The following is a 15,094-nucleotide window of genomic DNA, read 5'->3' on the forward strand; positions in this document are numbered from 1 at the left end:
GTGGCTACCAGTGAGCTCCCTTATTTTCCTCCAAAGACCTCACAACAGCTCTGGAATCACTTTTTCTCAGTCTTTACACTCCTTGACCTTGTTGATGACCTTATGTTCTTGGTTCTTTCATCTTTTTTACTTTTATGACATTGCTCTGTTATCATTCCTTCTGTTTCTTCAACCAATTAGAAGACATTCCACCATCGCATATTATTGACCCTTGAATAACTGCAGCAACCAGCTCCCCAAAGTTCCCACGTGGTTGCATTAGGAACAGGCCCATAATATCTGCATGTGTTCTAGAGGCTGAAATTATCACGGAGTATCTGAGCATTCTCCAAAGACTGGCCCTCATTGACCAGCCCTTCATTACAATTATATTAAGAGATGAGAAAAGGAACAGGAGCCAATGAACCCTGGGTGTGAGGGGCAGAGAAGTAGGACTAGGGAATCAACAGGATTAATCAATCAATCGATAAATACTTAAGTGTCTACTATGTGCCAGGCACTGTGCTAAGCTCTGGGGACACAAAGGGAAACAAAAGACAACCGCTGCCCTGCAGCAGCTCTCAACATGCAAACAAATCCACACAAACAAGCTACATACGGTCATGCCTCTGAGCTATTGCAGGTCGAATTCCAGACCACCCAATAAAGTGATTATGGCGATAAAGTGAGTCCCAGGAATTTTTGTTTTCACAGTGAATATAAAAGTTATATTTACACTCTAGTGTAATCTATTAAGTGTGCAATAGTATTGTGTCTACAAAAACAATACCCTTATTAAAAATACTTCATTGCTAAAAAATGCTAGCCATCATCCGAGCCTTCAGCAAGTCGTAATCTTTTTCAGGTGGAAGGTCTTGCCTGGATGTCAATGGCTGCTGACTGATCATGGCGGTGGTTGCTGAAGGCTGGGGTGGCGGTGGCAATTTCTGAAAATAAGACAACAATGAAGTTTGCTACATTGATGGACTCTTCTTTTCACTTGAACACTTAGAGGCCATTGTAAGGTTGTTAATTGGTCTAATTTCAATATTGTTGTGTCTCAGGGATTAGGGTGTCCTGAGGAGAAGGAGAGAAGAGTAGAGAGAGAGCAGTCAGAACATATGCAACATTTATCAATTAAGTTCACCGTCTTATACGGTGCAAAAAAAATCTCTGATCCAGATCACCAGAAAGGATGTAATAGTAATGAAAAATTTTGGAATATTGCGAGAATGAACAAAATGTGACTCAGAGACACAATAAAGCACAGCACAATAAAATGAGGTATGCCTACACAGAAGAAATCGGAAATAAGGGTCAGAAGACAACAGCCCTACATATCCATTAGCTTTTTATCCTGACATTACAAGTTTACAGACTTTATTCACACAGATTTATTACTATCTGATTTGTGCTTCTATGGAGCTAACAATGTCACAAGTAAGTATTAAATGCCTATATTTCTGAATGTAGTATTGTCTGCCTGCCAGGAAAATCCTTATTTATGAAGTTCAGAAACAGCCCCCAAAAGGACAGGGATGAGGAGAGACTGTTGTGCTAGGTGGAATGATTATTTTACCAGTCACATGTCTTTCGCAAGCCATTATTACAGAAAGACACTGGCTCAGGGAAATGGATTTAAGTGATCTCCCAGGGTTTTTTTTTTTTTAAATAGCACATTCCTCAGTCACCCTCAACTGTAATGTGAGGCTGTCCCATTAAATCTAGAGAACTACTCCAAAAAACACATTGACTGAGGTCTAAGCGTAACCTAAGTTGGCTCCTGAGTACCAAATGCAAACAAACAAAAAAGAAACCCTTGAGAGAATCTGCAAAAGAAATCCAGCCTCATGGAGTCCACACCGCAAGGACAGTGTGATGGATGGGGTTTGTAGCAAACAGTGTAGTCCTGGCTCGGCTCTTATTTTGGCAATGGAGACCAGGTTTCCCTTTCTAATGGCAAAGAATGACATAGGAGTTACTTAGTTCTTCGTGTCCCAGGGTCTGTGAAGGTTAAGGGCCTCATATGACCCAGGAGAGGGATAACAAATACTGTCATAAACCTTCCAGAGCCCCGGCAGGGGAGCCCACTGTGCAACAAGTGGGAGGTGAGAAGCACAGGATACAGAGGGATCAGGGAACTCATGTTCCCTTTAAACCACTTTTATTTGGCCTTTGCTGCTTTACTTTGCAAGTTGATTTGTGCAAAGCTGGGTGGAGAGGAGAGACTTAGGAACCCCAAATTTGGTAAATACCATCTGTATTTTCTATAGAGGGAAGCCCTAAAAAAGATTTTTCTTTTATTTATTGCAAATCAAATAATAGTGTCTACAAAAACAAATAAAAAAATAATAATAAAAAAAATCTTCCCCACCCCCAAACAAGCACACAATCAGGATTATTTCCCAAGCTAATAGCAAGAACAGATTCATAGTCTGTTGGTGCTGAAAGGAAGCCTACATCTGGTCCAACCTTCACATCTTGCAGAGGAGGAGACTGGCCCGGACGGGGATGCTCCATGCCAAGATCCCCAAAGCTGGTAAACAGCAGAGCTGGGACTCAGGGCCAGGTCATCTGACTTCTCCTTCAGTTCCCCTCCCAGTTGGTCTTTTTATTTCACCAAGGTTTTTGCTTTGCTTTGGTATACTCCTGGTCAATGTATCCGCTATTTTAGCTTTGCTTTCCTAGCTTTGCATTTTTTTGTCTGTCTTTCCATATTTCCTTGTATTTCTTATTTTCTTAGACTCATGTTATCTCAGAGTTGGAAGAGAGCTTAGAGATTATCTAGCTTAACCCGTATACAGATGAGCATTTTGTATATGTCTAGTATGAAGCTACTTTTTAAAAACTCAATTTTATATTTAGTTCCAAATTCTCCCCCTGCCTTTTCTCGGTATATTTTGAAGGCGAGAAAAAAACCTCATTATAGATATGTATAGACATGAAAAATAAATTTCCATATTAACCTTGTTCCAAGAAAAAAAAAGAGGTAGCTATGCGGCACAATAGATAGAACTTGGGGTCTTCGATCAGGGAGACTCATCTTCCTGAATTAAAATCCAGCCTCAGACACTTACTAGCTGTGTGACCCTGGGCAAGTCATTTAACCCTGTTTGCCTCAGTTTCCTCATCTGCAAAATGAGCTGGAGAAAAAAATGGCAAACCACTCCAGTATCTCTGCCAAAAAACTCCAAGTGGTGTCATGAAGAGTTGGACACGTCTAAAAAATAACTAAACAACAAAGAAAACAAAAGCAAAAAAAAAACCATTAAAATATGTGAACTGATTTTTTTTTGATCCTTAGCGTGAGACTTTACATTTATCCTTATTAAATGCCATTTATTGAGTTCATTGATCTCATCTACCAGTTCATGGGCAAACTACAGCCTGCCAGCCTTGGTGCCCACTACAGCCCTAAACTTAGCCTGTTTTGGTATGACCCATGAGCTAAGGATGGTTTTTACATTTTCAAATGGTTGAAAAAAAAATTAAAAGAAGAATGACATTTTGTGACATGTGAAAAATGATGTGAAATCCAGATTTCAGCATCCATAAATAAAGTTTTCTTGGAACACAGCCACGCTCATTCATTTCTGTATTGTCTACTGCTGCTTTGCACCCCAATGGCACCAGGAGCTCTCATCAGTTGGCTTTGCTGCTAGTAGCTCTACAAATCCCACTTAAAACTCGACAACATTTCGAGTGCCTCGTATTTCACGGTTCTGTGACATCTTATTTTACTTTTGTTACCAGTGAATACTCATCATGTCAAAAGAAAAATAGAGAAAAAAGTTTTATTATAATTTTTTCCAGCTCAGTGCTGAGATTGAAATTTGTCTGAATGAGAACTTTGCTCATTCAAGATTGTTGAACACTTTGGAAATTAGCTGTTGCTGCAGACTTCATAATGTTTCTTAATGAAATCAATCTAAAATTACAAAGCCAAACAGCACTTAGATGCAAAGCTTATACTGCAGTAAAGTCAATGTAATGAACACAACTACCATTGTTTCAATCACGAGTAATATCAAACTTCTTTATTACTTCTCATGTTGTCAAGAATTAAAAAAGTGAGATCTCCATTCTCAGACAAATTTGCAATGGATATATTTTCCAGGCTCAAGCTAATTCCTGCAGTGGTTTTCGGATCACAATGCAAGGCAAAAATAATTCTCATATTTCAAAATCCATTTAACTGCAATTGAGGAGCTTTCACGTAATGATCAAATGAAGTAATTAATTTGCAATGTTATTATTATTAGCAATAATATGCTAAAAGGCAGCTCTCAAGACAAAAATCTGATAGAATTCTGCCAAGGCCTTCCAAGTGATAAATATGTTCCATTAAAATCATACCCTTGGGGACTGATATCAGTGTTTGGCAGTATCAATCTGTGTGAAAAGACATTTTCAAATATGAAATATGTAAAATCTCATTACAGAGCAGCATCAACAGATGAATATTGACAATTAATTTTGAAGATAGGGAACACTAATTTTGAACTCTAATTAAATGAAATGTTATTCCCCAAAAAGAATTTCATCCTTATTACCAGACATATCACAAAAAATTAGACTCAATTATTATCATTATATTTTTAATTTCATCAATAAAAAATTCTCAAAATTTGTTTTCTCTCTAGTGATATAAGTAATTACATATTATCTTTGATTTTGCCTCTTGGCCTACAAAACCCCAAATATTTATTATCTGGCCCTTTATGGAAGAAGCTGGGTGACCTTTGATCTAAGCTGTCAGAAACTTTTTTTTTCGTTCAGTATTTTTTTTTGGTCTCCTTTAGCAAGCTGTTGACTTGTTTTTCATGATTTTCTTGTATCACTCTCATTTCTCTTCCCAATTTTCCCTCTATTTCTCTTACTTGCTTCTCAAAATCCCTTTTGAGCTCTTCCATGGCCTGGGACTGATTCATATTTTTCTTGGAGGCTTTGGATGTAGGAGCTTTGGCTTTGTTGTCTTCTTCTGGTTTTATGTTTTGATCTTCTTTGTCACCAAAGAAAGATTCTGTGATTTTTTTTAAGGTGTTTATTTTCTTCAGTATTTTTTGGTTCTCTTTTAGCGTCACTTCCAATTTTTCCTCTACTTCTTTTACTTGCTTCTCTTCCATGGCCTGGGACTGATATATTTTTCTTGGAGGCTTTGGATGTAGGAGCTTTGGCTTTGTTGTCTTCTTCTGGTTGTATGTTTTGATCTTCTTTGTCACCAAAGTAAGATAATATAGTCTGACTCTTTTTGTGCTGCTTGCTCATAATCCCAACCAATTACTTGAGTTTTAAACTTTTTGTTAAGGTAGGGTCTGCTTCCAGTGTGGAGAATGTACTGTCCCAAGCTTTGGAGGTTTTGTGGAGTTGTTTTCAGAGATAATTCTAGGGACCTGTAAGTTTTCAGTTTTTCCAAGGTGGTATGATCAAGGGCGAGGTGTTTACTCCTTTCCTGCCTGCACTCTGGTCTACGAGTGACCACAAGCACTCTTTTCTGCCTTGGAACTGTGAGGAGGATTCCCTCTCCACAGCCACTACAAGCTCCACCATGCCAGTGCTCCTCCTTGCCCCTGGATCACCACCCAGAACTGTGACCCAGATCCAACCACAGGCAAAGCAAGAGAATCCTGCCTCAGCACCAGCAAAGAGATCCCTGCAATCCCCCTCTGATCAGCCATGTGATTCCCCCTCTGTCTGTGGGCTGAGCTTTAGAAGCAGCACTCCCCTCCCCACCCCCCACTGTGGTCACAGACTTTTCTTACCGACCTTCTAAGTTGTCTTTGGCATTTGTTGGTTGAGAAGTCTGGAAACTGCCACAGCTACCTGAGATTCAGTCCTCTGAGGCCTGCTCCAGGTTCACCGAGGCCTGTTTTGCCTGCATGCCCACACTGAACTGCGCTTCTCTCCCAGTCTGGTGTGATACACCTTTCTGATCAACCATACAGGCTGTCTTGGGCTGAAAATTTATTTCACTCTGTATTTTTGTGGGTTCTGCTGCTGTAGCATTTGTTTAGAGCCATTTTTTACAGGTATTTGAAAGGGTTTGGGGGAGAGCTCAAGCAAGTCACTGCTTTTACTCCACCATCTTGGCTCCATCTGTCAAAAACTTTTTGAATCATTCCATGTGATAGCAATTTTTCCCAGGTTTGTGTCATATGCATTCTGTCTACACCTTCTTCTTCTTCTTCTTCTTCTTTTGACTGGTCTATGAGGTGCTTAGTATTTTTGTGTATTTATTTAGTATTTTATTTTTCCCCAGTTACATGTAAAAACATTTTTTAACACTTTTTTTCAAACTTTGAGTTCCAAATTCTCTCTCTTCCTTCCTCCCCACCCCCCTCATTGAGAAGGCAAGCAATTCGACTGTCTACACCTCCTTCCAAGTGATTTATAAAAACATTAAATAACCCAGGGCCAAGTGCAAATCAAAGTTGATATTGAACAGTTAGTGAGGAAGCTTTAGAAGTGGCTATTGAACCAATAATGAATCCACATGTCATCTAATGTGCATCTCTCCCTCTTTCTCATGAGTGTGAAAAATGTTATCAAATGCTTCACTAAAATATAGGTAAACTGTATCTTCATCATTCCTCTTATAACCCTATCTAAAAAGGAAAGAAACTTAGTCTGGCATGACCTGTTATTGATGAAGCCTCTTGGTAGTCATTGGCTGAGTTCAAAAATCCATTTCTTTAATAATTTCCAGTACAACAATAACATCAGGTTATCATTGCTTATCTAGACATTTCCCAGTGACCGATGTATGGGTTGTCTCTGGTGTTTAGCTACAAAGATGTTTGTACAGGAATCTCTTATATTTTATGACATGTTGTTACATGTAATCACTGTAACAAATGACTCTTCATTCATTCTTTTAATTACATCAGTCCCAGCAGGGAGAATCAGAATAATGGGGTGGTACTGGCTTCTGTTACTTTTCTAATGGATTGCCAGATTGGGCTCCAAAGGGATTGCTTCAATTTACAGTTCTACCAGCAACATAATAGCATACCTGCTTTCCCACAGCTGCACCAACAAGGAATTTCATCATTTTTTTTGGCCAATTTGGTGGGTGTCCAGGAGCACCTCAAACCTGTTCTCATTCACATTTCCTTGATTTTAAGCCTATTCTTGAATTTGAATTCCTTCTAGAAGAGCCCTGTACATCTGAACATCTGACTGCTAACGCCAGGGAACTCACAATCGCCAAAGCAGCCCTTTGAACTCTGGAGCAGATCTAAGTGTAAGAAAGTTGTTTTTTTTTTTTTTTCTGATGTTGAACTGATAACTTCATCTTTCAGTATGCAAGGGTTACCTTTTTTGTTGTTCATTTCTGTCAAAACTGTTGTGAAATTGTTTATGGAGATCTCTCTCTTTTTAAGTTAATAAACTGATATTCTATGCTTTTCTGTCATTGTCACTTCCATGGGTTCTCTCAAGATCCAGTTCATGCTCCACTTTCTAAGCAGGGGGCTTTCTCAACCTCCTCCACTCCTATTTGCTTGTGCTTTCTCTTCTGAAATGTGCTTTTCCCATCTACTCTGCATGTATCTTATACATTACATGGTGAGATCATTGAGAGTAAGATGGTCTTTTAATTTTGTGTCCCTACTGCTTAGCACATAGACATTTAATAAATGTTTGACTGTTGTCTCCCCCGTTAGAATGTGAGATCCTTGAGGGTAGAAACCACATTTTTTTTGGTCTTTCTTTGTATCCCTAGCACTTAGCACAGTGTCTTGCATGCAGTGTTTAATAAATGCCAGTTGACTGATTTTTAATAAATTCTCCTGCCTGTATTAGTACATAAAAAGTTGAAGATTTTGTGGGATTCCTTCATATCCTACCACCTTAGAAACGTAATTTCATCTTCCTTTTTCTTAACCCAGTGTAAATCAACTGTTTGCTGACTCTATGATCTCCATCATGTAGGTTTATTGGTATTGTCTATGTGGGTACAGGTCACAACCTATCCATGGCTTCTCATTCTGGGGGATTCTTGAATATTTCTTCCTAAATCTTGCATGAGGATGATGGATAGTAGCTGGCATGCTGAGTATCTTCCTTCAGGACTCTAAAAAAAAATTCCTGGGTGTCAGTACAACAGTTGGGCTGTCCATCTGTTCTCCTTTACTCTTATCATATAACCCACCCACCTCCATTTTCCTGGGTGACGGGCAAGCCAGTATTTGTCCTCAGCTCCATTTTGTTTCCATCGCATGTCTCCATGGTGTGCCATGATTCACAAGGCATTGGGCATATGGTATAAACATTCAAATTCCTTTCCTCCAAAGTGAAGAAGCAGTGACTCTTACCTCAACAGCTATAAATTCCTTTCTGGTCTAGTCTTCGGATGTTTTTAATACTTTAGTCTCAGTGATTCTTTTCTTTTGAAAATCTAATATTACCATCCTTGAGGGAATGTTTTCCCATTCCACGAGGAGCCCAGCTTTAGAAAAGGATATGGAGTAGAATTGGTGGTGGTGGGGGCAGGAATTAGGGGACTTACCAACTGTCTCCCTGGCCAGAAGAGAATCCCTGCTTTTAGTTAAATGATGCTGAATTAGCTAAGCAGAACAGGCTATGGATATACATTTTTAATATAAGTTTTAAACTTTCATCTCACTGTATTCTGAAGACTAGTCATCATTTCAATATCAGAAGGCCCAAAACTGGCCCAAGGGCAACACCTTTGGAGTTCCTTTGTGAAATGGTAAATTTTAAAAGATGATGTAATTTGCCTCTAAGTACCAGGGGCTGGGTTAACAAATCACACTACAGAGTCAAAAGCAATCTACTAAACCCGACTTTATATACAGTTTATTTCACTAGAGACTGCAATTTTATACACAGTATAAAGGGGCTTCTGGATAGCACACATATGGTTACTGACTGTACTCCTTAAAAACCACATTTTACATTATACAGTATTAAGTACCCTATCATTAAAACAGTATTCTGTGACTTTAAAAAAAAAAAAACAAAACCCTACATATAAATGGAGACTTACTATATGCACTGTGCAACTGTTTTTATAACATAGCTGAATCACCAAATGTGAATTTAAAATACAACACTGTTATTAGAACATTAATTTTCAGTTATGATGTTCCATGTTGCATTAGACAGATCTGATTAATCCCTGTACGAATCTCAAGGTAGTGTTAAATTCCAGGTAATTGGCAGCAGCTTCTAATTAAGATTTCAATGAAATCTTTTATAAGGAGCAGAATTTTATAGCACATTGCTTTATTCTCTGCTGGTATAGCCAATAGCTTCCGAATCAAAATAGGATGGGATTTTCATTTATGGGTCGTCTGGGGATCAGCCACGAGATGAAGCCTTTGCTTCCCTTGCTGAAGAGGCTTCCGGGGTGGTACTTGGATCTCTTGGGGTGGGGTCAGCAACCGGGGAAAAGTTGAGTTTGGAGAGTTCCAAAGGAGATGCCCAGGCTTCTCTGGATGATGCTTCTGACAAGCTTTTGCCCCTGCCTATGCCCATCAAACACACAGAAAGAATACTGTATTACAACACATGACGTCTGCTCTTGCAAAATGATGTAATAAAGAATATGCATGTCAACAAGCCTGAAGGATTTCTTCATTTTCCCACTTTGCAGAGTGGGGCAGTGGGAGTGTATCAGCTAAGTGAGCAAGAGATTTCCTTGAGAAAAGAAGCACTTCACTGTCACACAAAAAACAGCGATTATATTTGTAGATAATTGTGTCCAAGTCTTCTCCCTCTCTCCCCGCCCTTCCCAAAGTTCATGAATGTTTGTAAATTCAATAAATAGTAGAAAAATAATCCTTTACTTAGAAATTTTGAGATGCATTGTTTCAACCTTATCCTTGTGGGTCCCATATTGCAAACGCCAGCTCAATGGATCTTCTAGCAACCAAGTAGAATCTTGGGATATAAACAAGCAAACCCAAATGGTTGTACGTGACAGCTGGACATCTTGCCTTCCTGGGTCCCAGCTCGAGTGGATTTACACTCTTCCAGTTAAGGAAAGCTGCATGGCCCTGGCTCCTTGACACATTCCTCTGGCTCCGCTTGATGAGGGCTTTGAAAGTTTCATCCCTGTGTTTGGAGCTCTGCCCTCTCTCCCATTTTATTCATGTTATGGCAGGTCCATTAATCAGACTTTATTTCCCCTCCATTTCCAAGCCAGTCTTACATTCTCCTAAATGTAATTTGTTGTTCTTAACCATTTTAAAACAAGCAGGAAATGAGTTTGGCCACTCCTAGCAACACCCAGACACCAGTTGTCTCTTCAACATGAATTTCCGTCTTCCACAGCCCACCTCCACCCCAACCCCTCTCTCCAGTTTCTCTTCCATCTTCTCTTCTCTCCTCTTCAAGGGGAAGATGAGGTTGTCAGCATTCTGCATCCACAGTATGTACTGTCACCGCTGCCTGTAAGTGGTGGTTGTGATGAAGGGTAGGGTGGTGTAGACGGTAGTGGTGGAACTTGTGGCTTAGCAGGGCTGCAGTCTGGGGAGGCGTATCCAGTTCTAAATCCTCATCATGGTTTCCAACATCGACCCCGGCTGACAATGGGTCATTGTTGCCTGGAGGATTTTCACTATCTTCTTGGGGACTCATAGTGCTATAACCTGTAGAAGAAAGAAAAAGAAATTAGAGGCTTGGGGGGTGGTTCCCATCTCAATCAAGCAATGAACAGGCATTTACTAAGCACCTTCTATGTGCCAGGAACTGTCCTAGATTAGGTTAGATTGTAAGCTTCTTGAGGGCAGGGGCTATCTTTTGCCTCTTTTTATATCCCTGGCCTTAGCACAGTACCTGGTGCTTAATAAATATTTATTGATTAATCGATTGCTAGGTGCTAAGGAAAGACACATAAAGTGAAATAGTTCCTGCCCTTATATTCTATGGGGGACATCGAACCATTTGATAGTAGCAAAGGCTTTTGGTATGGAAACATTCTTCTTTAGGCAACCAGGTGGTGCCGAGAGTCTGGGACTGGGAATGAATTCGAGTCCTGCTTCAAACATGGACAAGTCATATAACTTCTATCCGCCTCTATTTCCATAATTTGTAAAATGAAGATAATGAGAACACCTGCCTCACAGAGTGGTTGGGAGGATCCAATTAGTTAACAGCACTTTGCAGACCTTGAAGTGCTGTCTAGATGCTAGCTGTTACTATTATGGTTGTGGCTGCTAGTTTTTAGTAGCTACGGCTGACTGGAAGGGGGTGCTGCAGCATCTGTAAGTACCTAGATAGGTGTATGTAGGTACAGAAAGCCCCCTGTGTGCACGCAGAGAATGTGAAGGGAAGCACAATTACCTTCCTCTTCTACTCTTTATATACAAATGAATCAGGTTGTTTATATCTAGCTCTCATCTCTCTCCAGAGTTCCAGCTCTGCATCATCAATTGCCTGCTAGACAATTCCACTTGGACGTCCCGGGCCATCTCCGACCCAGTACATCCAAAGGGGCACTCATCTTTTCCTCAAACACCCCTCTCATAATTAATGTCCCTATTTTTGTCCAGGGTGCCACAATTCCTTCAATTTTCCGAGTTTGCAACCTTGGAGTCATTTTCCACTCTTCACTCTCACTCCTCCCCTCCCCGCCCATCCCTACATCCCTCGAGGGTGTTACTGATCCCACCTTACTGGCACCTTTCATAGCTGTCTCTTCTCCATTCACTTGACTAGCACCATGACTCAGGTCCTCATGACCTCTCACCTCTATTACTACAAGAGCTTCTTAATTGGTCTCTCTGCCTCCAGGTTCTCCCTTCTTCGATGCATGCTCCACACAGCTACCAAAGTGATGACCCTCAAGCACAGACCTGACCACATTACTCCCTTTCTTAGGAAGTTTTGTTGTTATTCAGTTTTTTTAGTGGTTTCCAACTCTCTGTGACCCCATTTGGGTTTTTCTTGGCAAAGATCTTGGAGTGGTTTGCCATTTCCTTCTCCAGCTTATTTTACAAATGAGGAAACTGAGGCAAACAGGGTTAAGTGACTTGCCCAGGGTCACACAGCTAATAAGTATTTGAAACTGGATTTGAAGTCAGGTCTTTCTTCCTGACTCCAGGCCCAGCTCTATATCCACTGAGCCATCCAGTTGCCTCCAAAGAATTTTAGTGTTTCCCTTTTGCTCGTAAGAACCATATGAACTCATTTTGGCACAGAACCCCTTCCCAATCCGGCTTTGGAGCAATTTCGTTTGACTCTCCCTTGCGTGCTAACTTTACATCTCAGCCAAGCTGGGGTCCGTGCTGTTCTCCCCATGCTGACGCCACAGCCAACCTCCACTGCCCCTGGCACATGCCTGCGAGGCTTTCTCCTCCTCCCTTCCCCTCCTGGAATTCCCCGCTCCCTTCCAGGCCCACATTTTCCTTGTGCTCCCCACCTCTCAAGTCTTCATTTTTGTTTCGTATTGATTTATGGGAAGAATGTGCAATACAGAGTCACTGGAGCTGGGTTCTAATCCTAGTCCTTCCACTTTCACATTCAGTAACTGCAGGCAAACCGCAACCTCTTTGGGCCTCAGATTCTTCATCTGAAAAAGGAAGGGGCTGAACCGAATAGCCTCCGAGGGCCCTCCCAGGTCTGATGGACGTGTTGCTTTCCCCAGCACAACGTAAACTCAGGGAGGGCATAAAATGTTTATTTTTGTCTTTGTGTCCACAGTCAATAGACATTTATTAAACTCCTACTATGTGCTAAGTGCCAGGGATATAAAGAAAAGCAGAAAATTCCCTGCTCTCAAGAAGATTCCAGTCTAACAGGGAAGACACCGTGCAAACAATTATGTGCATACAAAAACTCGCTAGGATAAATTGTGAAGAGTCTCAGGGGGAAAACAGTCTCCAGGAAGACTGAGAAGGCTTCTTGCCCAAGAAGGGCCTTCAGTGGAGTCCCAAAGGAGGCCAGGGAGGCCTGGAGGCTGAGCCAAGGAGGCTGGGGGGCCAGCTGGGCCAAATCCTCCAAAAGAAGAAGAAGGAGCGTCCTGTGTAGGGAACAGCAAGGAGGCCAGCGTCACTGAATCCCGGAGTTCATGGGGCTGAGTAAGGTCTAAGAAGACTGGAAAGCCAGGCTTGTAAAGGACTTTGAAAGCAAAGCAGAGGATGTTTGATCCTGGAGGTGACAATAATAGGGAGTCTCGGGAGTTTACTGAATAGAGGGGATGCCATCAGCCTTGTGCTTTGGGAAGAGCAAGATGGCAGCTGACTGAAGGATGGAATGGAGCAGGGAGAGCCTTGAGGCAGGAAGACCACCCAGCAGCTATTGTAGTAGGTCAGACTTGAGGTGATGGTGGCTCAAACCAGGGTGGCATCCGTACCAGAGGAGAGAAGGGGGAGTATTTGAGAGATGCTGTAAAGGCAGAAATGACAAGAGCTGACATTGACTGGATTTGGGAGGTGGTGAGAGTGAAGAATTCAGGAAGATATCTAGGTTGGGTGGATGGATGGTGGTACCTTCAACATTAATAGGAAAGCTAGCAAGAAGACAGGATTTGGGGGGAGAGGTGGATAATGAGATCAGTTTTAGACTGGGTGAGTTGAAGATGTCAACAGGACATCCAGTTTGAAATGTCCAACAGGCAGATAATTGGAGAGGTCAGGGTTGGACAAGCTGATCTCAGAATCCACACAGTAGGTACTTAATACATGCTTGTTGAACTGAATCAGATTTTTAAGCAAGTTATTTTAAAAGAAACCAGTGAAGTACAATGAATATTTTCAAAGAAAAGTCTATGGAATTTGGGTCAGACTAAGACAAGTAACTGGAGGGCAGAGGCCTGCCTGCCTCTGAATCTTTATCGCCTGCACAGTATCCACACCAGCAGCTGATGGGAGCCGGCAGCCTCTAGTGAGCCAATCAGCTATTCTCTACATAAGCTAGCTCACCCTGTTTAAGGATTCATCCTTTTTGGTATTCTAAGGAATATTTTTGGAAAGAAAACAGCCTTGCTGATCAAAGCATTCAATTTCCAAGATTCTGACATGTTTTTAAATATTGCAAAAAAAAAATCCCTTTCAAAGTTTGCAGAAGCGATAACCCATGAATATTGCTACCGCATTCACAGTTAGCTTCAGTCAGCTTCTCTCAGGGGCTGCAGAATTGATGCATCTGCAGACAGCTGAGCAGAAGGGTTTTGTGGCTGAAAATACAGGCCCACACAGAGACAAAGAAGGCGATCCGCTCTCTCTAGGCAAACGTCAGAAAGGCCTTTCCGATAGTACAGAAAATTCCTTGGTATTAGGAATTGAAGGGGACTGTTTGCTTTGCTTTTTTATTCAAGGTAGCTGAAACCTGAGCCTTTCAATGTCAATCACACCTCAGGTTTGAAAAGAAACGCACGTGGAAATCCAAGTCGAGATGGTTTGAGATAGCATTAAAAATGGCCGGAAACCGGATCAAATGGGACAACGTATATTCAGACCGTAAAGTGCTATGTAAATGCTGGCTAGTGTTACTGTTATTATTAATAATGATCATTGACACTGGTGATGATACAAGTCCCACAGCAAGGCGCCAGAGCAGATTGAGGATGGAATAGAATGTGGCGCCTTAGATAAGTCACCCTAATGAAGGGGTTGGAGCAGAGGAAACATTCTTAGCTGTGATTGTCTCAAGAAGCCCTTGGACAATCTGGTGAAGCCTATGGGGTCCCTTCTCAGAAGAATGCTTTTAAACACATCAAATAAAATACGTAAGGTTACAAAGAACTAATTATACTGAAATACGGTTTTCAAACTCTTAAAAAAAAAGGCAAGTTCACATCCTCCTCCCTGGGTTAAGAACTCTGAAGTATAGGAACTCCACGGTCCTTTTACACCTTTGATTCTATTAAAAGTCGTGTGTGTTGCTGGCAAATACTTAGTGGAAAAAACCAGTGACAGAAAAGTCCTGCAAATCACTTGTCGTTGGCATGTGACCCCAGTTCCGGCAGGTGCTCTGGATTTTACCTCTGGAACAAACTCTGCATCTGTTCCCTTCTTTCCACTCCCATGGCCAGCACCCCTGGCTCAGGCCTTTGCCCTTTCTGCCCGGATTGCTGCCAGACCCTCCCACTGGGGCTTCCTGCCTGAAGCCTCTCCCTTTCTCCGATACAGGGTTTGTGCATCTTCCA

At 41.4% G+C, this 15,094-nt stretch overlaps 1 protein-coding gene across 1 annotated transcript in view; it reads right to left on the reverse strand.

Annotated features, from left to right (window-relative positions):
* Nucleotides 1-8,769: 8,769 nt before the first annotated feature.
* The window catches only part of CACHD1 (cache domain containing 1), a 248,537-nt gene continuing 242,212 nt past the window's right edge, over nt 8,770-15,094 (reverse strand). Inside the window, exon 29 of the mRNA XM_027873998.1 lies at nt 8,770-10,595. Within this exon, the coding sequence (XP_027729799.1) occupies nt 10,357-10,595 (239 nt within the window). The 3' untranslated portion in view covers nt 8,770-10,356. The remainder of the gene's footprint in view (nt 10,596-15,094) is intronic.

Source organism: Vombatus ursinus, unplaced genomic scaffold (assembly GCF_900497805.2).
Source record: "Vombatus ursinus unplaced genomic scaffold, bare-nosed wombat genome assembly UNPS02014804.1, whole genome shotgun sequence".
In the NCBI taxonomy this organism is placed as follows: domain Eukaryota; kingdom Metazoa; phylum Chordata; class Mammalia; order Diprotodontia; family Vombatidae; genus Vombatus; species Vombatus ursinus.